The sequence below is a fragment of the Nyctereutes procyonoides genome, unplaced genomic scaffold, assembly GCF_905146905.1.
Source record: "Nyctereutes procyonoides isolate TBG_1078 unplaced genomic scaffold, NYPRO_anot_genome, whole genome shotgun sequence".
Taxonomy (NCBI): domain Eukaryota; kingdom Metazoa; phylum Chordata; class Mammalia; order Carnivora; family Canidae; genus Nyctereutes; species Nyctereutes procyonoides.
In genome coordinates this window covers 67,261,704-67,285,558 of record NW_026575142.1, presented here as the reverse complement: position 1 = coordinate 67,285,558, position 23,855 = coordinate 67,261,704, and the positions used below count along the sequence as shown (strand labels likewise).

Genomic DNA, 23,855 nt, shown 5'->3' with positions numbered 1-23,855 from the left:
TAATTAGGATGCATTGCTTGGTTTGTGTCGTGGTGGTGTTTTTGTTGTAAACTCTCTGTGAAAATGAATCATGGCTCCTGAGCTGATATTTTAAATCTTACATACGGCATTTGTGTCTCCATGTCTTCGGATTGGTTACAACCCCAGCCCAAATGACATTATTAAGCTATTTCCTGGAATGTCAAGGGCTGAAATTGCCCTGTCAAGAACGACTCTGTTCTTTCAGGGATTTCAGAGAGCAAGGGCTCGGATTGCATTCTTGCTCTGTTATTATAAGTTTTTGCCTGGCAGGAAACCACTGGGTCTCAGACAATTTGCATATATCCAATAAGAGTGATCCACTGTTCTATGGAGGTTTCCAAGATTGCATGACAGCACTGCGGAAGAATCTCATGGAGAAAGGGGATTTTTTTCCCCCTTTCCCTAAGCCCCATTTTAAATAGTTTCCTTCCCACAAGCTGATGTGTCCACATTCAAAGAGTTATAAGTAACCCAGTCTATTTTCTTGCCTTGGCCTCTGTCACTAGTCCAGTAATATCACCAGCCACACACAACTGGAAACAGGCTGTCTGAAAGTATAGGTGCCTTATTCCTTCCACAAGGCCTGTAAAGCAGACTTTTTTTTTTTGGCATGTGAACAATTTAGTTCTCCCCGGTGAGGGCATAGCAAAATGCTCGTTTCTTTGTGAAAGCAAGGGCAAGAAAGAACCCCACATATTTCTTGATAACTGAATATAATTTTGTGCACGTTATCATGGGATTCCGGTTAGCCCAAAGCACTCGGTATTAGACCACTTCCTTACCATCAGTTTGGGATCTTCAGGACCGTGCACATTTGGTTGAGCACAGAAGTTCTGGGAAGCAATCACTGCACCTCACTGGTCCCACAGTGGGTGCCGTATCGGCCGGAACTCCACGTCTTGATAGAACGTCCAAGGATCATCTTAAACCCTCTCAGAACGGAGAGGGATACAAATCAGAAAGGAAAATGGGAGTAAATTAAGAAATAGCCAGGGCACTAGGTACTGGGTGGATATGTTCCAATAAGATTGAGATTGATTCAGACAGTCTGCTGCTAAAACTTAAATCCCTACTTGTGTAATCACCAGGCCCAGAACTAGACGTCTCACAGCTTCATTAGGTGACAGATGAGCATGCGTCGATTGAAGAGCAGAGGCCTGGGTGGCACCTACAGGACTTCCAGACACCAACGACTGAGCTGTGTGTTCTGGAACATGTCATTTAGTTTCTGAAAAAATACCATATTTTTCATGAAATGTCTAAAATGTTCATTCTGTACTTGCGTATTCTCAAATGAATGGAGTCTATAGAGACTGATATTCAAAGGCATCTAATAAACGTGCTGAATCGAATCAATAATACTAGACACTATTTTTGTGCTTAAGTTGTGTTAGATTTTCTGCTGTGTGGTTTACCTCTATAGTGCCATTGAAGTCTTTTTTTTAAAGATTTTATTTATTTATTCATGAGACACACACACACACACACACAACAGAGGCAGAGACACAGGCAGAGGGAGAAGCAGGCTCCATGCAGGGAGGCCGATGTGGGACTCGACCCCGGGGTCTCCAGGATCAGGCCCTGGGCTGAAGGTGGCGCTAAACCACTGAGCCCCCCAGGGATCCCCAGTGCCATTGAATTCTCGCAGGAAGCCTGGGAGTAAGCTATCCTCATCAGTACCATTGGACCAGGGAGGAATTGAGGCTATTGCCTAAAACCGCAAGAGGGCCAGGATCTGAATCCAGATGTTTCTCACTCTGAGGTCCCACCCACTTTCTGCTACACTCCATGGGTGCTTCTTACACTTCAGCATGCATCAGGATCAGTGGGAGGAGGGCTTCTAGATGCAGACTGTTGGGACCCAACCCCTAAGTTTCCAGTTCATACAAGTTCCTGGATGATGTTGATGCTGCTGGCATTGGAATCACTCTTGAAAACCACGGCACTGTACTATTAAGAGTTGCAGGCTTAAAGGCATAGAGACATATAAGGGCATAGAGGGGAGGCTGGGTGGATCAGGAAGTTGGGCAGCTGACTTTTGATTTCGGCTTAGGTCATGATCTCAGGTCCTGGGATCCAGCCCCGTGTGGGGCTCTGTGCTCCTTGGGGAGTCTGCTTCTTCCTCTTTCTCTGCTACTCCCCCTTCTTGTGCTCTCTTCCTCAAATAAATCTTTTAAAACTAAGAATATAAGACATAGAGAGTACAAGAAGCAAATCTCTGGCCAGATTAAGAAAGACCTCTTACAATTTTTTAAAAAAATATTTTATTTTTGAGTAATCTCTACACCCAACATGGGGCTTAAACTCACAACCCCAAGATCAAGAGTCACGTGCTCTACCAACTGAGCCAGCTGGGCACCTCTAGACCTCTTCCCTTTAGAGACAGTCAACAGTGGAATGAATGAGGTTGCCTCTTGGGAATGGTTCAACTATCCGGGCATTTAGATCTTGGGACATGTGATGAGAAGCTGGCCTAGAGGATAACTAATGTCCCTTCTAACAATTAAGCTGTCATGAGTGCCGTAGACAAGCTACAGAGAGCCCAGGAGAGAGGGTCATTCTTTCCCTGCAGAAGGCCCTTCTCATTATGGCTACTATTCCATGTTTTAATTGTGTTTGAAGGACTACAATTGCCTTGGTAATGGCATTGAAGAAATGCTGAGAAAAATGGTTTTAGGTAATTTAGAATTATAGTTTAATAAAACACCACACAGGGACAAGGGGAATTTAAAGAAAATATTCATTCACTGAAAATTTTATATTTTAGATTTGAAAATTTCTGTGACAATGATGGTAAAATTTCTATTTTTTAATTTTTTTAAAAGATTTTATTTATTTATTCATGATAGACGTAGAGAGAGAGAGAGAAAGCAGAGACACAGGCAGAGGGAGAAGCAGGCTCCATGCAGGGAGCCCGATGCAGGACTCAGTCCCGGGACTCCAGGATCAGGCCCTGGGCTGAAGGCAAGCGATAAATCACTGAGCCACCCAGGGGTCCCAAAATTTCTATTTTTAAAATCATAATATGTAAATCAGAAAAAAACAGGGTTAACAATCTAAAAGGGCTACAATGTACAATTATCTCAATTTTTATTTCATAAGAACATAGAGAAAAAAGTTTGGAGATAAAAATTATTTTGCAAGTATTTCAAAATAATGGCCACAAATATAACAAATTTAAGAGGAACACAGCTTCAAATTTATTGTCCATTCTTTTGACCCTAGGAAGAAAAAAAATAAAGTAGTGTTTATTTCTACAATTTATCAAAGAAAATACAGTGTCACTTCTGACATTTAATTTAGCCTTTTTTATGTCACAGGAACCCAGTGAAGGATGACTCAAGTAACAGGACCATGGTACCACTTAAGGATTTAAGAGGAATCACCAGAGAGAACAATATTGGTGATATTGGTGGAGGGGGATAGCAGAGAGATATAAAAAAGAAATATATGTGTAATAAAACATCTGGCATAAGCATAAAACAATTCAGAAGAACCATTACTTTTGTGGGCAGGGACTGTCTAAGGAAGTGAGGGATCTCTCAGTTGAATTTCTTTTTTTGGTCATTTGTTATTTGTTTTGTCTGGTTTGGGTTGGTTTGGGGTTTTTTGAAAATTAACAGAAGGTTAAAGGGTGCTTTCTAAAAATCTTTAAATGAGAGCCAAGAATTTAAATTTGATTAGAAGTAAAGGGAAGAAAGCAAGCATTTCTTGAGCAACTATCAAGTGCCAAGCTCATGTAGGTCTCTTACTAGTATTTATGTCATTTCATTTGGCAACATGTGAGGTACGTGTTATCTCTTAGGCTCAAAGAGGTTCAATATTGATTTGCTCAGGGCCGCTCAGATGGTAGGTGTTGGAGGAAACAATTACACATCAAACTGTCTGACTTTAAAAGTACCGTGGCGTATCAGGTTCTCCGTGTGTCATAAATAATGCTGAACCCAATGCTTCTTCAATAAGGCACTGTTCCTTGGAATGGAAATTCCAATCTTCTTTTTTCTCTGTAGCCTTTCCCGGAGACTCTTCTTGGATTCCATGACCACAGTAAACTCCCCCGTGATGTGTGAATTATTTTTAAATTTGAAATAGTCCTGACATAGACATTTAGGTAAGATTTTAGCAATGGCTAGGGAGCCATAAAAGTGACAGCTAGTATTGCAACCTGCCACTCCGCTACTCTTGACTCCCACGCTCTCAGTCCCACCTTTTCTGCTCACCTCAGTCAGTCCATGTTCTTGGAGAGGAGCTGCACACACATGAACGTCACATGAAGGAGCTCGGCTGTATCTTGATTGTTAAGGGGAGCCACAGAAGGATGTAATAAGATAATATTTATTACTTATGCTATTAGAATAAGATAATATTTATTACTTATACTCTTACTGTTATTCCACAGGGGAGTAATAAGAGCAGATCTGAACTTGAGAGAGCTCATTCTAGAGCCTGTGTGGAGGATACTTCTTCAGAAAGACAAGATTGGAAGCAAAGATGTCTGAGTGTGAGAAGAGGGAGGGCTGAACCAGGGCCATCCCAGTCAGCACAGAGAAAGGGGGACACAGTGAATAAATATTTAAGAGGTGTAGTTGCCAGGACATGGTGATCAAGTCAGGTATGAGAAGTCAAGGACGACTCCAGGTTTCAGGCTTGTCCTGAGTGCATGAGTGCTGGCAACTGAGCTGGAGATATAGGAAGATGAGCAGGTGTAGGGAACAAGGAGATCATCAGCTCCATGTGATGTGTCTGTGGGACACCCAGGAGAGTGTCCAGAAAATAGCCCGAGGTAGAGCTTGATAGGGCAGGAGAAGGGACTGGGAGATAAATATGGATGTGTGCGGTATCAGCCCAAAGGTGATAATTGAAGCCACCAGCCTATAAGGAATGAGCAGAGCAAAGGAGCCTGCAGATAGACTGAGGAAGAAAAAGCCATGGAAAAGGAAGAAAAGTAAAGCAAATGGTGTGTGGAAGTCAAAGGGGAGAGGATTTTGTGAAGAAAGTGGTTAATAGTTTCAAAGGCTGTGGAGAAGTCAAGGAAAATGCAGATTGAAAGGACTCCATTGGGCTTGGCATTCACTGGTAGGTCATTCACTGGTGATCTTTGCCATGGGACCGTCAGTAGAAGAAGAGAAAAGTTGTTAAATGTGGCCTAGTGGTTTAATATGTTAAAGTGTCTTACAGTTCATGCTCTTCAGCACTAGATTTATTATGAACGCAGAGCACGGTATCACTTGTATCTGATATGGGGTGTCCGGTGGCAAGCTTCAGTACCTCATTGGCTACAATCCCGGGCAGAAATCCTCTTGACACCTATTAGGTTCTTAAAATGGCTTATTATTAATGATGAGATATGAAACTGAATTAACCCTAAACGACAAGAGTAGGACTCACACATTAAATCCAATCACCCTCTCTTGTCTCTCATGGTCAAGAAACCACTTAACATCTCCCTGGACTCCTTCCTTGTCTCACACGCTACCTCCTACTAAGTCCTGCTGATTCTACTTTCTAAACATCTCTCAAACATATCACCTCTTCTCCGTGCCCACTAGCACTGCCTCGTTCATATCTCATTATTCTTCATCTGAGCTCTAGGTCCTCCTGGCCCAGGTGACGTTTCCCCTCAGTCCCGATGAGTCAATGGAGGACTTAGACTGTGCCTTGTTCATCCTTCTGTCTCTACCTTTAACCTTCAGCACGATATCTGGCACATAATATATGCTCAATAAATGCTGAGAGGCAAGAATAAATAATGAATGTTGTATTTGGGGGCTTTGGAGCCATATTCCTCAAGAGGTGACAAGGGGAAAGTCACATAATAGTGAACACAAGATATTCCTCTTGCCCAATAGGTACTAATTACCATCCAGTACCTAGGAATTCTATTGCTTTAAGTAGTAGCTTCCTTTTCACCCATGACACTAGGGTAGTTATGTGAAATAAGAGAAAAAAATATTTAGAGCAATATTTTTGCAAATAAACTGGAATTTGAAGTTCCTTACTTATTTAGAAATATAATGGTAAGTTCTGCAGCAACGCCTATGGATCTAGAGGGTATCATGCTAAGGGAATAGGTCAATCAGAGGAAGACAAATATACAATTTAATTCATGTGCGGAATTTAAGAAACAGAAAAAACAAAGAGACAAATGAAAAAAATTCTTAAACACAGAACAAATATACAGAAGGAAGATGGGTGGGGGAATGGATGAAATAGATAAGAGGGACCAAGAGCACAAAAAATATACTTTTCTTGATGAGCACTGAGAAATGTATAGAATAGTTGAATCATTATATCATACACCTAAAATTAATGTAACACTGTGTGTTACTTATACTTGAATAATTTTTTAAAAAGACAACCAACAAGGACTAACTGGTTGATATGAGATTGAATTGGTTGGTCTGATATGCGATTGAATTTTTTTTTTTTTAAGAGAGAGTGCAAATGGGGAGCAGCAAAGGGAGAAGGAGAGAGAGGATCTTAAGCAAATCCCATGCCCAACGCAGAGCCCTTCTTGGGGCTTGATCTCACGACCCTAAGATCATGACCTGAGCCAAGATCAAGAGTTGGACACTTAACCAACTGAGCCACTCAGGTGCCCCGACAGATTGAATATTGAGCAAAGAAAGTTGTTTTTCTAAAGCTATTTAAAGCGACCTGTGTATCTGTCACAACTCTCACACCACCTTGCTTGAGTAACGTTGTTGGCACGTATCACTTCCTGAGCTAGCAGAGTAAAGGTCGTACATGTGTGTACCCCAGCGACACATCCGCATGGCTTAGCACAAGTGCCACTCCTTGCTACTAACAGTCCTCCCTTCTGATTATTAATTTTCTCCAATGGAATAAAGTTTTCTTTGAAAATAGCAGACTGAGGGGCTCCTGGGTGGCTCAGTTGGTTAAGCATCTGCCTTTGGCTCAGGTCATGATCTCAGGGTTCTGGGATCGAGCCTGTGTCCAGCTCCCTGCTCGGCGAGGAGCCTGTTCCTCCCTTTCCTTCTGCCCCCTGGCGCTGTTCATGCTCTCTCTCAAATAAAAAAAATCTAAAAAAGAAAGAGAGAAAGAATGAAAGAAAATCACAGATGGAGACAGTGCTGGAAAGGTCTTTGGATGTGCCTGGCCAAGCCCCAAGGCCTTGGAGATGAGGAAGCTCGAGTATACGACCACTGATGGCTGTGGGGGTGAACTGCTGCGTTGTCCACAGTCCCCTGGCCTGTAGGGCCTGGGAGGGGAAGTGACACTGTGTCATTGGTGACCCCTCACAGCCTTCTTTGTATTTTACCTTAATTACTTCATCTGTGTCTCTCATTCTTTCCTGGGGGAATGAACCCAGTAACACCCAGTAACGACCACAGCATAGTCTCCTGGTTAATAAAACACAAAGCATCCAACCAACACTGTTACCTTCCTAAATGGTTTTGTGTTCATGTATTAGCACCATTACGGCCATTCTGAAATATTCACCAGTAATTAATTCCATTTTCTTTGTTGAAATCAAATTTACCTGATTATAGAGAGTGGAGGCTTCTTTTTTTTTTTTTTTTAATTTATGATAGTCACACAGAGAGAGAGAGAGAGGCAGAGACACAGGCAGAGGGAGAAGCAGGCTCCATGCACTGGGAGCCCGACGTGGGACTCGATCCCGGGTCTCCAGGATCAGACCCTGGGCCAAAGGCAGGCGCCAAACCACTGCGCCACCCAGGGATCCCCAGGCTTCTGATTTCTATTTAAGTTTCTGCCCTTTTGTGAAGCCAAACTTTCTTCTGCATTTTAAATATATATTTTATTTGTTTTAAATACAGCATTTAAAATTTGTTGAAAAATATATTCATAATAATAACATTTTGGATAAACAGTATGGAGCAAGGGGGGGGAATCCAGTAGGATATTTTATTTTATTTTATTTTATTTTATTTTTTTAGGATATTTTATATTAAAAGATTAAACTGACTGAACGTCAAAAGGAAAATATGTTGATGCTTACAATGATGATCAAGTAAAATTTTTTTTTATAAAGTAAAAATTGACCAAAAACAACTGTCTGATTGCCTCCCCACCTATTGCTCTGCTTTGACAAAATATCAAGCTTATTTTAATACAACATAATAGACACTTTGGCCTCATTTCTTCTCTTCGTAAGCTGCTATCACCCTTGGCATGGTCTTACTGATTGAATGAAATGAAAATAGCCTGGGAAAATATAGCTTCCATTTCTAAGGGGTGAGTTAACTCTTGTCTGTGAGAAACAGAAGAAAGACCCTCCACAAAGTGCAAGCCTATGCAAAGCCACTTGGAGTCTGTAAAACCGAAGAAACACTGTCTAAGAGGAGTGGGCCAGCAGTGAGAGGCCTGGCCTCCAGGGAGCGGACCCTGACGCCACATGGCCTGCTCGACGTGGTCACCTGTGGAACGGGGACAGTGAGCTTTGCCGTGTTGTGAGTAATGAAGGAGGTGGGCACCTGACAATGGGTAGCTGCCCATTAAATGGCACCTACTTTCCCTCTGCTCCTATCCAGCCTTCCGGCAGCACCACTGTCATTCCACAGAACACAGTGAGATAAAGGGAATGCTAATGCCCTGAACTGCAATTATTTTCCTAGATTCTCATTTTTCTGTTGACCAATTTGGGGAGGCCACATGAAGGAACTTGTGAGGAAGAAACAGTGAATTCTGACTGTTGTGTGGTCCTGCTTGAGGTTTGCTTGGCTCTCCCCGAGGGGATTTAGTTCCCAGAAGCCCCAGAGAGATCTTGGTAAAGCCCAACATGAGGTTTCAGACCTATAGGATGAGAGTCCTAATGAAGTTGTTGCAAAACACATTTCTATTGCTAGTGATGCAGGGTACATCCGCTAGAAGACGTGAAGCCAACGTATTTCTGCAGATTTGTCTTTTGTTTGGAGGAAGAGGCTCCTCCGCTGATAAATATTCTGTCCTCATATGTTTTTGAACTGTTTAAAGGGTTTACCTACATCTTGTGTGGGAAGCAAATATTTCTCAATTCACTGAAAAAAAAAAGAAAAAGAAAAAGAAAACCACTATATCACATGATGGGGGGGGAAATATTTTCTTTCCCCTTTCATTAAAAAAAAAAAAAAAAAACAAAAACCCAAACATAACAATGAATAATGAAAGGAAAACAGACGGAGCCGTTCCATTCCATGCAGGAGGGGCGGAGTAGCTGCAGGGGACAGCTGCAGCGCGTCTGGTGTCCCAATTCCTTCCTTTCCCATCACTTTATTACTTACTGGACCAAGAATGTAGACAATTTCGGCTATGGTTGTTTTGCATTTTAGTTTCTCAGCTTAATCCTACATGGTGCTCCTTTGGCCCCTGCACTGAGTCCTAAGCCGACGGGGTCACTTCAGTCTGTTGTGTGTAGCCACACATGCGGGGCTCCTATTCCTTTACCAGCTCCGCCTCTTCCCATGAGGCCCTGGAAATTTGGAAGGACTTGAGGTCTTGGCTTGGGCTGCTGTTACAGGTCGAGTGGCTTAAACAACAAACATTTCTCACAGTTCTAGAGGCTGGAAGGCCAAGATCAAGGTGTCAGCAGATTCAGCGTCTGGTGAGAGCCCTCTTCCTATCTGGCAGATGGCCACCTTCTTGCTGTATCCTGACATGGCAGAGAGAGAAAACTCTGGCCTCCTCATCTTCTTCTAAGGGCATCGTGGAAACTAATCCCATCAAGGGAGGTCTACCCTCCTGACCTCACTAAGCCTGATTATCTCCCAAAGGGCCCACCTCCTCATGCCATCACAGGGAGGAGTAGGGAGTTTTGCAGAGACACCAATATTCAGCCCATAGCACTCATATTTGCTTTTATCAAAATCATCAAGACCTTTATGTCTCTTTCAAGCATTTCTCACTGTGGTTTTGGTTGGGGACCAACTGACTGCATGCTCACACACCAACACCGTGTCACCTTCAGTGAGATGCTATCAGCTGTTAGGGCTTCCCTCACAAATCCATATAGTGAAGCCCTAATCCCCATGGGACAGTCTTTAGAGGTGAGTCTTTTGGGAGATTATTAAGTGTAAGTGAGGTCATGAGGATGAGACCCCCATGATGGGATTAGTGCCCTTATGAGAAGAGGACAGAGATCGTCTCTGTCCAGGAGCAGGCCCAGGAAGGGCCACCTGAGCACAGTGAGGTGACTGTCCACAAGCCAGGACGAGAGGCTTCACCAAAGACCGACCACACTAGTACCTTGATCTTGGACCTCTAGGCTCCAGCACTGAGCAAAATAAATGTGTTGGTTGAGCCACCAAATCTATGGTATTTTTGTGATAAAAGCTTGAGCTGACTGGGATGCAAGATGACTTTAATTCTCTTAAACTGAAAAGGCACAGAGAGCAGAGAAATAATGAATGTGCTGCTTCCTAAGGGAGTGTTTGATTCGTTTCTGAAAACATGCTTCTGAACTTACAGAAAAACTCTTAGAAGGGAAGATTTCCATCATAATATTGACTGTTACAGATCTGAAGAAAAAAGATTCTGTTCTATAATATAATTACAATCTCCCTTCCCCAATTCTTCCTTCAAACTATCACTTTTTTCTTATTTTTACAAATTTTCATAGCTCTTGAGTTTCCTGATAGGTGATGGGCACTAAGGAGGGCACTCGAAGTAATGAGCACTAGGTGTTGTACGCAACTATGAATCACTGACTTCTACCTCTGAAAACTAATAATAATACGGTATATGTTAATTAAATTGAATTCAAATAAAACATTAAAAAATAAACCAAAAATAAAAATATTACTATCTCTCTCAGCATGTAAGGAACCTAATACTATAACTATATGGAAACTCATTAAATGCAGAATCACCATGTAGAATTCTATATCCTTACTAGTGATACGCCGTTTCTTCTAGGAAAGTTGTGTGTTTCTGAGAATTTTGACAAAGGATACATTATTTCACTACTGGAAATTGGGCCTAATATAGCTGAGATTCCTACATGGTTACATGGCAACACAGGTTGTTTTTTTTTCTCTAATATTTTACTTATTTATTTTGGAAGAGCAAGAGAGCATGTGTGTGCTTGTGTGTGTGTGCGTGCACAAGTCGGGGAGGGACAGAGGCAGGGGGAGAGAGAATTTTTTTTTGTATATTTTTTAATTGGAGTTCGATTTGTCAACATATAGCATAACATCCAGTGCTCATCCCGTCAAGTGCCCCCCTCAGTGCCCATCACCCAGTCACCCCAACCCCCAGCCCACCTCTCCTTCCATTACCCCTTGTTGGTTTCCCAGAGTTAGGAGTGTCTCATGTTTTGTCACCAAGAGAGAGAGAATCTCAAGCCGACCCCACATCTGTGTCTGTCTGACATGGTGCTCTCCCCTACAACCACGAGATGGTGAACTGAGCCAAAATCAGGAGCCAGACACCTAACTGACTGAGCCACTGAGGTGCGCTCATGGTAACAAAGTTTTGCTCAAGCTACATGTGCTCCTTGTGGGCTCAGGGGGCAGGGGTGCATTTATTAATACAGAAACTCATATCCCATTATGACTCATATCCCATTATGTCAGCCACTCACTCTTGCTAATTAAACGTGATCTGCTGCCATCATGGATTAAGTGGTGTCAAGTCATTCAAACACACTTACCAAAGATTTCGTGCTTATTACATTTATCGAGAACTCTCACCCAAACCAGTGCTGCATTTTATGCAAATGGGAAGACTGAGATTTGGGCCAGAAGTTACACTAAGAAAATCCTGTGCTAGGAAGAGAATTTGCCCCAGAACCTCGTGGGGCATGTGTTAAAAATGCATATTCCCTGCCTCCAGACCCAGAATTTCTGCCCTAAGAATTGGGAAGGATGGAAGCCAGAAATCTGGTTTAACAAGAACTGTGGGTGATTCTGAGGTCTTTGATCCACTTTGAAAAACATGTTGTAGTTGTGTCGGGTCCTATATGGAGTTTAGAAATCACAAACAAAGAAACTACTCTGAGCAAGATGGGCAAAGGCAAAATTCTGAAGTTGGAACACTGTGCTCTGTTTTCAATTAATTTTCTCTCTTTTCAGGCTCTTTAGGTGGCCTCACTATTGGGTTTCCATGAGGCTCTTACCAAGCTCTGCAGATATTTTTTCATCCTTTTCTCTCTGTCCTCCCTCCCATGTTAAGCCTTGGGTGTCATGGCCAAGTTGGCAGCCAGATGTCTGATTAGCTATCCATGCCAAGGGGTTATGAGTAGCCAATGCTTTAATGTGTGGTTCTCCAGAGTTTGTGTTCTTTTTAACAAAGGGCTCTAGGAAGTTGGGATGGTCTCTACAAGGGAGAAATCTCAAATTCTAAACTTCTAGATGCACTGGCAGTACAGCAGGGGAGGTCATTTTAGTCTGCTAGCCTCAATTCTCAGTGGGCCCCCTTGTGAAATCAACTCTGTTCCTAAGAATGTACAGGATTTCCTTTGCAGACTTATGTAGAAGTTGAAGAGGACAAGACTGACCACAAAAGGTATCGAGAGTGCCAAGTTCTTGTCTTCTAGCTTTGCTGATTTGTGTTGATAGGATCAAACTGGGAAAAAAAAATCGGCTAACATAACCCAAATTCACCTGACCTTAATATAATACTAACTTGACTCATAAAGCCAGTATAAGAGTTTGTTGTGGGAAATACCTCTTTCCAGGAGGAGGCTGTTCGACTCACAGTGGAGTGACCCAGTTTCAGACATAGGAATTTGGAATCAGCAATCACTAGTGCTGTTCTCCCAGTGATTCTCTCTAACCCTCCTAGAGGCTGGAACCACGCACCTTGATGATCTAGCAGAGGAGAAGAGGGTACAAGGTGGGTGACAAGGGGGCCCAGGATAACTCTGGCCTGTTAAAGAGAACTAGCTCTGGGTCTCAATCTGGCCCTACTGCTCCTTAGCTGTGTGACCTTGGGTAAGCTACACGAACTCCTTAGCCTCTGTCTACTGTCTGTAAAAATGGGAAGAACACTGACACGTAGTAAACATTCTATTTCTATTACTGTCATATTATTGATATAATTAGCCATTTTGGAAAAAGAGAGCCAAATTTGATGTTGGTGTACCAACCTTTCTACAGGGGCAGACATGGAAAGAGCGGGGAAATTTTGGTTATGCAAGAGACAACGGTGAGTAAGGGAGGCAGATGAAGTGCTAACATGCAGACTTTCCATTGTAGCATTCGGGATGGAACAAGACCTGGTTCCTCCTTTCTGGAAACTTACCTGTGAGTGTCTATTCCAGATACGTCCCGCAGAAAGCTTGATGAGCACTGTCAGGGACACACAGAGCATGGCAAAGCTCAGGCACAGGTCAAAGGCTTGAAGTGCCAGGTGGTACTCTTCGTAGTGTGGTGGGTCCACACAAACTGATGGGAATTTTGCATATGGAAACGGAAAGGCAACCGCGTAACCGAGGTAATCGGTCCCTGCAATCCCTGAAAGCGAGTAGAAGCAATATGGGCCGAGGAGGGCAGATTCCAAGGCTACTGCAAAGTGGAGTGGACATCCCATCACGCTCAGAATCACAAAGGTGAAACTAGCTTCCCACTGGAAGTAAAGCAAAAACAAATGGTTACCTTGGGGACTAAACTCTTCAAAAGCTCCTCAGCAATATGAAGAAAGAAAGAAATGTCAGGCATCCATCTCTTTCGCTGGGAAGCGAGGGAGAGATGGGTCACGTCACAACTTTCTCTTTTGGGCTCTTTGGTTCTCCTCTTGAATCTGGACTATGGAAGAATAATGTATGAACCAACCGGGCCAAAAGTGAAATGAATGCCATTCAACATCACGTGTTTGTATATCTTCTATCATGTGTGGACAGCCGGGGTGGGGTGAGAAAAACAAACACGAGTACACAGAATCCTTGCCCCATGCTGGCACCTTGGGAGTCGGGGCATGGTCCAGGGTCCAGCAGCACTCCATCCGGGGGAGTTCGTTAGAGATGTGGAATCTCACACCTCACCCAGATCGGCTGAATCAGAATTTGCATGTTAGCCGGATTCCCAGGTGATTCATGTGTACATTGAAGTTTGAGCCGTGGGAGGTGTATGATCGGATCAAGGTAGTCCTTCTATACTGTGGGATCGCTTGGCTCCATACTATTGAAAGGCAAAATATCATAGATATTTCTCTCATTTTCCCTCATTTGGGGGGAGAAGTAACCAAGACATTGGAAAGAGACCCCAAACTGAGGGGCTGAGCCTTAAAAGTTGATTAGACACAGAGGAGCCTGTAGATCCATTTCTTCAAAATGAAATTCAGGAGCATTCATGTCGGTTGTGTCCTCCCCAAACCATAATACTTAAATATTTACAAGTTTCCTAGTTTATTACTGAAACCCATCATTGTGGGGCATCAATCAGAGAGAATTCAGTGATAATCGGGAATCACATTCTCTATGTTCCATCCTGAACCGGCAGAGATTTGACCTTCAAACCTATTGACCCATCGCACCCGATGTCTGTGTCTTTACCAGGTATGTCCCGGTCCGCTGTCTGCGAGCCAACAGCAGAAGCGTGCCCGTCGTGATGGCCTGTGGGAGGAAAATGGAAAAATAACATCCGTGATAGAGTGTACCCCTGGAAAGAGTTCAATCCGTCTCATGGTTTGACAACTTTATTATGAACTAGAAAGAACAGCAAATGGCTAAATGGATTTATGGCTCGCATCTCCTCCTCATCTGGGATGACAATGAGGAAAAGAAGCCATCAGTGTCATAAAGACGTGATTCATACGCGCTCATTTTTTGATTTTCGGCGTTGCCTTTGCCATCACAATTATAACCTTCACTACTGTAAGGTGTCACTGCGGTAAAAGCTTGGCTTTATGACCCTTGCCATATGTCTTATTTTGATTAATTGTCGATTGTTCATCTTTCTCGCACATTGCTAAAATTGCAAAGGGGAGGAGCCGGAAAGGAAACGTGTCACAGAACCCTGAAAACCTGCCCAGCGACGGCATGATCTTTGATTTTCTGCTTTTCTTTTGAGATTCCGCAGCCTCAGCCTGCTGGTGGGATGCAACTATGTGATTCTTGTTTGCTAGGAACAAAGATTATAATTAGAGGGACATTAATCGTTCTGGGTGCAGTGGTGTTCAGCTGTTCAAGAGGCTTTTTTTTTTTTTTTTTAGTCTCCTTCCAGGGAAAAAGACCCAACTTGCAGAATGAAGACAGTTAAACAAAGGAAGGAATGGTGTCACCAGAACTGAGCAATATATAACAACAACAACAACAACAAAAATTCTAGGCTCATCTTTGATTCAGCTCTGGGTCCGATGAAGGAGACCTTTGTGGTCACTGAGCCTGGAAACCGCTTATTCCCGACCCATAAATCACTTGTTCCTGGTCAAGGAATGTTTTGAGGTTGACAGAGAAAACCAGGAAGAGGCTGAAATAAGATACAGAATGAGGGCAGGACCAAAAGTAGTTACAAATTAGGTTTTTGACAGAGAAATCAATATAACTATATGTATAGTATCCATACAAATGCATGCAAATTTAAGGGAGAAAAAAATCAAGAGTTTTTTTTACTAATATGGTTCTGGGGTATGCTGCTTCTGGAGCTTCTGTGTCCAGCCTGTTTTTTTTTAAAACAATATTTTATTTAAATTCAATTTGCCAACATTTAGTATAACACCCTGCGCTCATCCCATCGGCTGCCCTCCTCAGTACCTGTCCCCCGTTACCCCTCCGCCCCCCTCCACCCACCTCCCCTCCGGCCTGTTTTTTGTTGTTATTGCTGTTTGAGTTTGGTTTTTGTTTTTGTTTTTGAGTTCCAGCTCTTGATTTTCCTGGCATGTTTTATTTTGAACGTCCGACTTAGAGAATTTAGTTGTTGGGGAGGGGGGGTGGTGTGTGTGTGCGCACACACACACGTTTGCACAAAACCTCTCGTGCAGCTAAGTCTGAAATTCCAGACGTGGCGGGGCCATAGCATAACACTCCCGTGGATAAAAACAGAACCATCTGTAGTCAGAAGAGGTTGGCTTGATTCTGCAAGAGGAAAGTTTCCAAGGGAGCCTGCAGAGGTCGAGCCAGCGTAACTAGCACAACCAAACAGGGGAATTATGAGGAGCAGCCGAACCCTGATGCTGAGCCCGGGGCTGGTCTTTGCTTTCAGAGGCAAGGTGCTCTCCATGGACACGTCACTCCCGGGTGGGAGAGAAACCCTGGCCCCAGCAAGAGCAACCCGGCTGGTGCAACTCCCGGGGGATGGCTGGCATCACTAGATGCTTAGATTCCAGGTTGCCTTAACTACTTTGGCGTCAACTGTTGCTTTCCTTTCAAAAGTTGAAAAATGCTGCAGGATGGCAGTGGCCTGTTATTTCTGTTGCAGCTGCCAGCTTGAATTTTGCTTTGTTTACACAAAACTTTGAAAAGATCTTTCATGGAGTGGGCTGGTGTATGAATGCCATTCAGTAACTTGTGAAATCCACCCTGTGGATGGCGGCGGCTCAGGAGCGAGCACACCCATCTCTCGTGGTGCCCCCGAGACTGAGGGTCAGGGGTCCCCTGAGTCACAGCCTCCCTTTTCTTGCTTTTTTTTTTGTAAGGTTTATTTATTTATTTGAGAGATGGAGCGTGCACAAGTACGTGGGGGTGCAGAGCAGAGGGGCAGGGAGAGGCCCGGCCGACTGTGGGCTGGGCAGGGACTGGGCTGCTGGGCTGCTGGGCTTCATTGCCCCCCCACCCCCACCCCAGGTCATCACAGCCTGAGCCACAACCAGCACTGGGATGCTCACCTGACTGGGCCACCCAAGCACCCTCTCTTTTCCTTTTTAGAAACCTTGTATTTAGAGAGGGGGAGGGAAAAGAATGCAAAAGGAAGAGTTTTGGGGGGTAGGGAAGAGAAGTCAAGTGGGAAAGGCAATGTGGGAGGCAAGAGCCGGGAGCCAGGCCTCATCCTCCCCCAGCGCCTTTGGCCTTCGCCAGCTTTCTGCTCCCCAGGCAGTTCCCTGGCCATCACTTGGGTTTGGCCAGAGTAGCTGATGGCATGACCATCGGGGCCCCCCACCCAATCTTCAAAGCACCCCCACGAAGGACACAGTACCCAGGAGCCGATGAACTGGAGGAAGCAGGGAGGAGGCACAACAGACAGAGAGGAATCATTTTAAAATGGGCTAATTTATTCACTTGCAAACATCTAGCGGGGGTCTCCTACGAACACGGCTGCTGTGGGCACCGTGCGGCCTGCACACCGACGAACACTTGCTGAGCGCTCGCAGGATGCCAGGCACGACGCTCCACGCTTTAGTGCGCTCACTCACCTAACCCTGCTAACGATGGAGATCGTCTCCTACTTTTTAAATGAGGCACAGAGAGGCTCAATCCGATGAGCAGGCTCACGAAGTAATAGTCGTAGACATACTGGTTTCAACTTTCCCTGGAAGTTACAGTCCAGAGGCGACAGTCATGCGCTTCGACGAATGTCCACCAAATGAGGCAAGAAGAGCGCGTGCTTTCCGTGTGAGAGGAGCCCAGGGACAAGATCCCGCTCCCAGGGGGAGGATCGCTGATGAAAGCATCATGGGATGGGGATCCCTGGGGGGCTCAGCGGTTTGGCCCCTGCCTTCGGCCCAGGACGTGGTCCTGGGGTCCCAGGATCCAGTCCTGCATTGGGCTCCTTGCATGGAGCCTGCTTCTCCCTCTGCTTGTGTCTCTGCCTCTCTCTCTGTGTGTCTCTCATGAATGCATAAGTAAAATCTTTAAAAATAAATAAAAAAATAAAAATGCACATAAACACAACTATTAAAAAACATCTTCCATCATAACTTAAAAAAAAAAAAAGAAGATGAAGCATCGTGGGTTGAAGGGTGGATGTGATTCCAGGGGGAGAGGGCAGAGGGAAGGGCTTTCCGGGCAGCCTGAGCACCCTGTGCCACAGGGAAGCCAGGCTCGGGGAACAGTGAGACAGGTGCCCTGAGGGGGGACAGGCTGGTTCTGTGTACAAATGAGTAGATCAGGCTTGAGAGCCACCTTGGGGCCAGGTCGAGAAGGGCTTGGAAATTCAGGCTAACATATCTGGCCTTTGAACCACGAAGTCACACTGAAGGCTCTTGAAGAAGGAGCCTGACTGTCACAGCAGAGGTTTAGGAAGCTGAGCCTGTGGTCATGTGCACGATGGACTGGGAGGCAGGGAGGCCTGACGTCTCCGTGGGAACTTGGTCTTCAAGCTTTAAACACATTATTTTATTTACTTTTTTTTTTTTTTTTAAGATTTCACCTTTTTAAAAGTAATCTCTACACCAAACATGGAGCTTGAACCCACAGCCCGGAGATCAAGAGTCGTTAGCTCCACCGATGGAGCCAGCCAAGCATCCCCAGGCTTTTTTTTAAAACCTCTATCCATAGGAAGAAATATATTTTGCATGATGGTCAAGATATAAATATTTTTATATCTAACCAAAATCATAATACCGTTATTATGTGTGATACACTCTGATTCTATTCTATTCTATTCTATTCTATTCTATTCTATTCTATTCTATTCTATTCTTCTATTCTATTCTGGTTTTATAAGTGCTGCTAGCTACCCAATAGATTGATTTCATAACTCATTAATGAATGGGTTCTCACAGTTTGGCTATTGACGTTATCCTGGTGTAAAACCTGGGTGCGGGTGGGAAGTGGTGAGGAGTGAGGAGGAGGTGGTGCACAGCGACGCTGAGAGGGAAGCCTGCACAGGGATGTGCTTTGCAGGACAGAGGAGGGTCAGGGCAATGGGATGGCTGATGGGGTAGGAGCGGGGCCGAGGGCAGGCTGGCGTAGGGCACCGTCGCCCACATCACAGCCGCGGTGCATCCCTTGGCAACTGAGGCAGGCGGAGCCTCGTGCCTCACCCCAATTTATTGAATCTGCGTACACGGTTTAACAAGACCTGCAGGTGATTCATACGCACATTACGGTTTGAGAAGCGCTAGTTTGGAGGGAAGGATTGAGTCAAAAGTCACTCTAGGGTTTGAAATAGGATTCAGAGCCAGGAAAGTCAGAAGAAGAAATCATTGCTTTTGCTGGCGAGATGATTTGGGAGGGACAAGCTGAGCTTGGAGAGATAGAGGAGATCCAGGGGCACCTGGGGGGCTCAGGGGGTTAAACATCTGCCTTCGGCTCGGGTCATGATCTCGGGATCCTGGGATCAAGCCCGCTCTCAGGCTCTCTGCTCAGCTCCCAGTCCGCTTCTCCCTCTCCCTCTGCACAACCCAGCCCCGTGCACGTGTGTGTGCACGCTCTCTCTCAAGTGAATGAATCAAAATCTTTTAAAATAATAATAATAATAATAGCAATAATCAAAATGAAAGAAATTTAGGATATCCAAGTGGAAAACCGGCCATCAGGTGTTTGGGAATCACGGGACAGTTGAAGCTGTAAGAGGCTTGAGTGATGGTGTAATCAAGTCCCTTCTCTGGCAGAGGAGGACCCGAGGGCCTCTCTCCGCAGGCCCCGGCTCCAGGCGGGGTCCAGGGCGCAGCACTGCTGCTTGCCATTACCGAAGCCACTGGAGTTGCCAAGCCGCGCGCTCCAGGATTCAAGTCGAGCCCGGGCCGCAAGGCACTGCGACCTCCTCGCTGCATACTTTCTAGCAGCTGATGCCTTTAAATAGCCGGGGTCCGAAATGATAGGAAATCTGCTTATCACGTGGCTGTCAGAACAGAGCTAGGAGAGTCTGAGGACCAATATTCGTGAAGAATTTAGAAAGTCTGGAATGAAGGCACTGAACACAGTACGTATCACTTGTGGAAATCCATCTTCTATAAATCTCAAAAGAGAGAGGGAGTCTTTTGCAAAAGGAAACATCAGTGTGATTGAAACGTATAAACGGTTTTGCCACCAGAGCAGGATTCACTCTGCAGGCACGTTGAGAAGCTGGTGGGGTGTTAGGGGTGTCTGGGTGGCTCAGTTGGTTAAGCGTCTGACGTTGATTTTGGCTCAGGTCACAATGTCAGGGCTGTGAGATGGAGCCTGGCGTAGGCCCCGTACTCGCCGGGGCATCCGCTGGAGGGTCTCTCCCGCTCCTGCTCCCTCTGCCCTGCCCCCCATGCCCTCCCTCTCTCTGTCTCAAAAAAAAAAAAACTTTAAAAATAAAACAAAACCAAAAAAGTGACTGGTAAGGAAGGTTGTGGACTGAGTCAGAGACCTTTTAAAGTTGACCCCCGTCAAAAAGAGCTGTGGTTTGCAAGGAAACTCACGATGAAAAGAAAAAAAAATCATTGTTCCAAACTTAGACATCATAGAAAGAGTGAGCATTCTTATTGCTTTCCTTCTCATGAGGATTTTTTCCCCCTGCTTTAGTATAAATACCAGCTTGACTTTTAGTCCTTGACACCTAATCGGAGTTCAATGGTATGAAAAATTTTGGGCCTCCAGAGCACGGGACTCATTCACTTATTCAACCACATTTATTGAATATTTATTGAACCTGGTATGTGACTCTTTGTCCCAAGTGCTAGAGGTACAGCAGTAAAGAAAAAGAAAAAAAAATCCCACCCTTCTACATTATACACTTTTTGGGGAGGGGTATAAACAAACAATAAATAAATATATTATATAGTATATTACATGGTGATAAGGGTCATGGGGAACAGAATAGGACAGGGAATGAGAGATTGGGGATGCTGGTTGTGGGGGAGATTTACAATTTTAAATCAGGTAGTGAGGGTAATGAAGGAAGGCATCAATGAGAAAGTGACTTTTCTTCAAAGAATTAGGGAACCAGGGAAGAATTAGGGAAGTTAGGGAACGAGCCATGTGTGGGAAGAGGCTCCAGGCAGAGAACAGACAGTGCAAAGGCCCTGAGGCAAATAGCACATCTTGGAATATTTGCAAACAACAAGGAGTCAGCATAGTGGTTAAGGGAATGGGAAGAGCTAAGGGAAGAGTGGTAGGAGATGAGGTCCCGGGGGTAACAGAATGGACAACTCAGCTGCTTACCCGGGAGTGGAACGGGAAGGCCAGCGGATGGCAAAAGAATAGGAAGGAAGGGTTCGATCAGAGGTTGGGCACTGACCGATGGGATTCAGGGCAGGTGGCCTCCACATAGGCAACCCTGGCATATTGATTATTTTGAATTAAAGTTATTTAAGAAAAAACTTGTACAAGAAGAACACGGAGACTCCTCTGTCCCCCCGAAAGCAGTAAACGGATCCCCATGTGAGGGGGGTACTCTCTCTGCACCCGGAGGGGAGCAGCTTTCCTCCCTCGCAGCACAGACCAAAGGCATGGTATCAACTCGCGTATGCACAGGGCTCTGAAAATTGGCAAAGCTCTTTACCATACAACCCGCGTTCAAACTGGATCATTCTCGCTGAGCATCTTAGGGTTAGTTTCGCACACATTCTCTTTACCTGCCGAATTCCTCATGTTAGAGGTAAAAGCACTGAGAACTAGCCGACTGCAGGTCCTGCGCCTCACGACATACCAAGAACGTCAGAGGCAGGACTTGAACGTGGGCCCCATCTCACCCATCCCTCCTTTTGGATTCCAATTCCCCATGCTGTCAATCTCAAAATCAAAAAGTCACCCTGCCGGACACAGATCTTGTCATTTCTCTGGGTCTGACTGATAAAATAGATATTGGTGTAGAACAAGCCTATGTTCAATATTTTTTTTATCCTAATTAAATCTCAGTATCTGTTGAATGTCCTATGAGAGACTGCAGGGATAGGCAAACGCATTGTAAGAAGGGGATACAGGCCTGGACTGTCATTGTGGTGTTGTCAAACTTTGGATCCGTTCTAAAGACAGAATTTTTAAAAATTAATAGAACGTATCAGAATCCATTTCACACAGAAGGCTAAATATTTTCTGGAACTTTTGTTATATGGATTCAGTTATACGAATATATCAAAATCTATTTACCTAGAGAGAATTATATAGATGTATTGACGTACTCTCTACGTCCCGATGTAAAATGTTTTTCTTGCTCTGGGTCATCAACCAGGAGTGTGGCAGCTGCTTGGATAAATGTAACTGTCATCTTTGCATTCCAGTAGATGTTTAACAAATAATTCTTTAAACGGACGTACAGGTTTAGGCAGGAGATGGGGAAAAGAGCAGATTGGCAAGACTGGGGAGGGAGACGTAGAAGAGTGTTTTGGAAAAGAAAAGGAAAAAGAAAAACCCTATACCATGCTTTCCCTGTTCAGTTCCACACTCTCATCATTCTGCTTTCCCCCATCTACCCACCATCCTCGAACCCCACGAGATGGAATATTTAAAAAATTGAGACCTCGTTCTTTTGTTTTTTTTTTCCTTTGTAACTCAAGCACGCAGTAGGCTATCAATGCATATTTAATAAATAGGTTAAAATGATATGTTCTGGGGTCTTACTTTTAAGTGATATCCAAGTTAAAGCTAGATTTTTTTTTATGATAGTCAGAGAGAGAGAGAGAGAGAGAGAGAGAGGCAGAGACACAGGCATAGGGAGAAGCAGGCTCCATGTACCGGGAGCCCAACGTGGGATTCGATCCCGGGTCTCCAGGATCGCGCCCTGGGCCAAAGGCAGGCGCCAAACCGCTGCGCCACCCAGGGATTCCCTAGATTTTTTTTTAAAGACTGAAAATGTTGCCTCTCTCAAGAGTAGCTACATTTTAATGGAAAGACTTTAAAGTCCAAATTCTCCAGTGTCCAATGGTGAACGTCAGGCATCACGGGAAACAATGGGAGAGGGATTTGTTGCAAGGGTCTGTAACTCCCCTTAAATCATCCTGCCGGAGGACATCTATGTGCAAGGCTAGCTGTGCCCATTTCCCTGCCCCAGAGAGCTGGGGTGCCAGTCCCACCCTCGTTTGTGCCATCATCCAACAAGCAGGCCTGGAGCACCTACCTGGTACCGGCTTGTACTGGGCACACGCACCCTTTCCTAATGAACCGCAAAGTTAGCGAGGAACGTCCTCCAACTTCTTCAATTACGTTCGGTTTAGACAGTTGCGTGCAAGGAAAAACGTGGGAGAATGAATATTTGGGGCTTGCAAATCTGTGGATCATGACGACACACCTCCGTGGTTGTAGTGAGAGCGTTCGTCTGAAAATTATTTTACGTTCTTCTCCATTTTTACATTATTATTTATGGTTTACATTTTTTCCCCTAAATCCAAATTTCAAAAGATAGATCCCACTTTCTGAGACCATGAAGGTGAGAAGATTAAAGTAACGTTTTAAGAATTTCTTGAACAACAACAACAAAAAAATTTCTTGGACAGCATTTCAGTAGAGCACCCACGGTAGTATAACCATAACACCATAGTCAGAAAGACCCTACACTTATGAGGCAACTGGTAGAAATCAATGTTCTCCGGTAAGTGCTAATCTTCTGTAGGATTTTCACTTCTTTGTATCGTTGGAAAACTTAAACAGGCCCTGTTACTCTTTTTCTACCTTCTCTCCCTTCTTTCTTTACTCTCTCAATATAGGTAATAAAATATTTTCCTACCAAAGCTCCATTCCAGATGGGGCAAGCAATCCAGACACTCCATCCCGTGAACCAAAGCTTGTACGAAAAGACAGGGAAGAAAGCAGTAACTCCAGAGGATACACTGAGAGCCCCCAGAGAAATGAGAATTCGGCCTGCGGCCTGGTATAGGCTCTGCATTTTCGTCCGTGACCTGGGTCCTGGATCTCAAAGATGTTTTGTTACCAAAACATGAGAGTATGTCAGGCCTCAGTAAACAGAAGTTTCTTAGAGACAGTAGCCATGACATGTGTGCACTGTTGATCTACTTGGAAACAAGCTTTTATTTGTTTCACCCAAGATAATGAAATGTAATGAAATAATCCTTGACATGAATTTGACACAATAAATTCTAATACTAGTTTACTGAGAATGAGAGAGAGAGAGAGAGAGAGAGAGGGAAATCAT

General features: G+C 44.4%; 1 protein-coding gene across 1 annotated transcript in view; it reads right to left on the bottom strand.

Moving 5' to 3' along the window:
• The window catches only part of TMEM212 (transmembrane protein 212), a 32,541-nt gene extending 8,953 nt beyond the window's left edge, over nt 1-23,588 (bottom strand). The window contains exons 1-3 of the mRNA XM_055307779.1: nt 23,430-23,588; nt 14,474-14,533; nt 13,225-13,548 (exon numbers count right to left, since the gene is read on the bottom strand). Of these exons, the coding sequence (XP_055163754.1) occupies nt 13,225-13,548; nt 14,474-14,533; nt 23,430-23,588 (543 nt within the window). The remainder of the gene's footprint in view (nt 1-13,224; nt 13,549-14,473; nt 14,534-23,429) is intronic.
• Nucleotides 23,589-23,855: the final 267 nt, after the last annotated feature.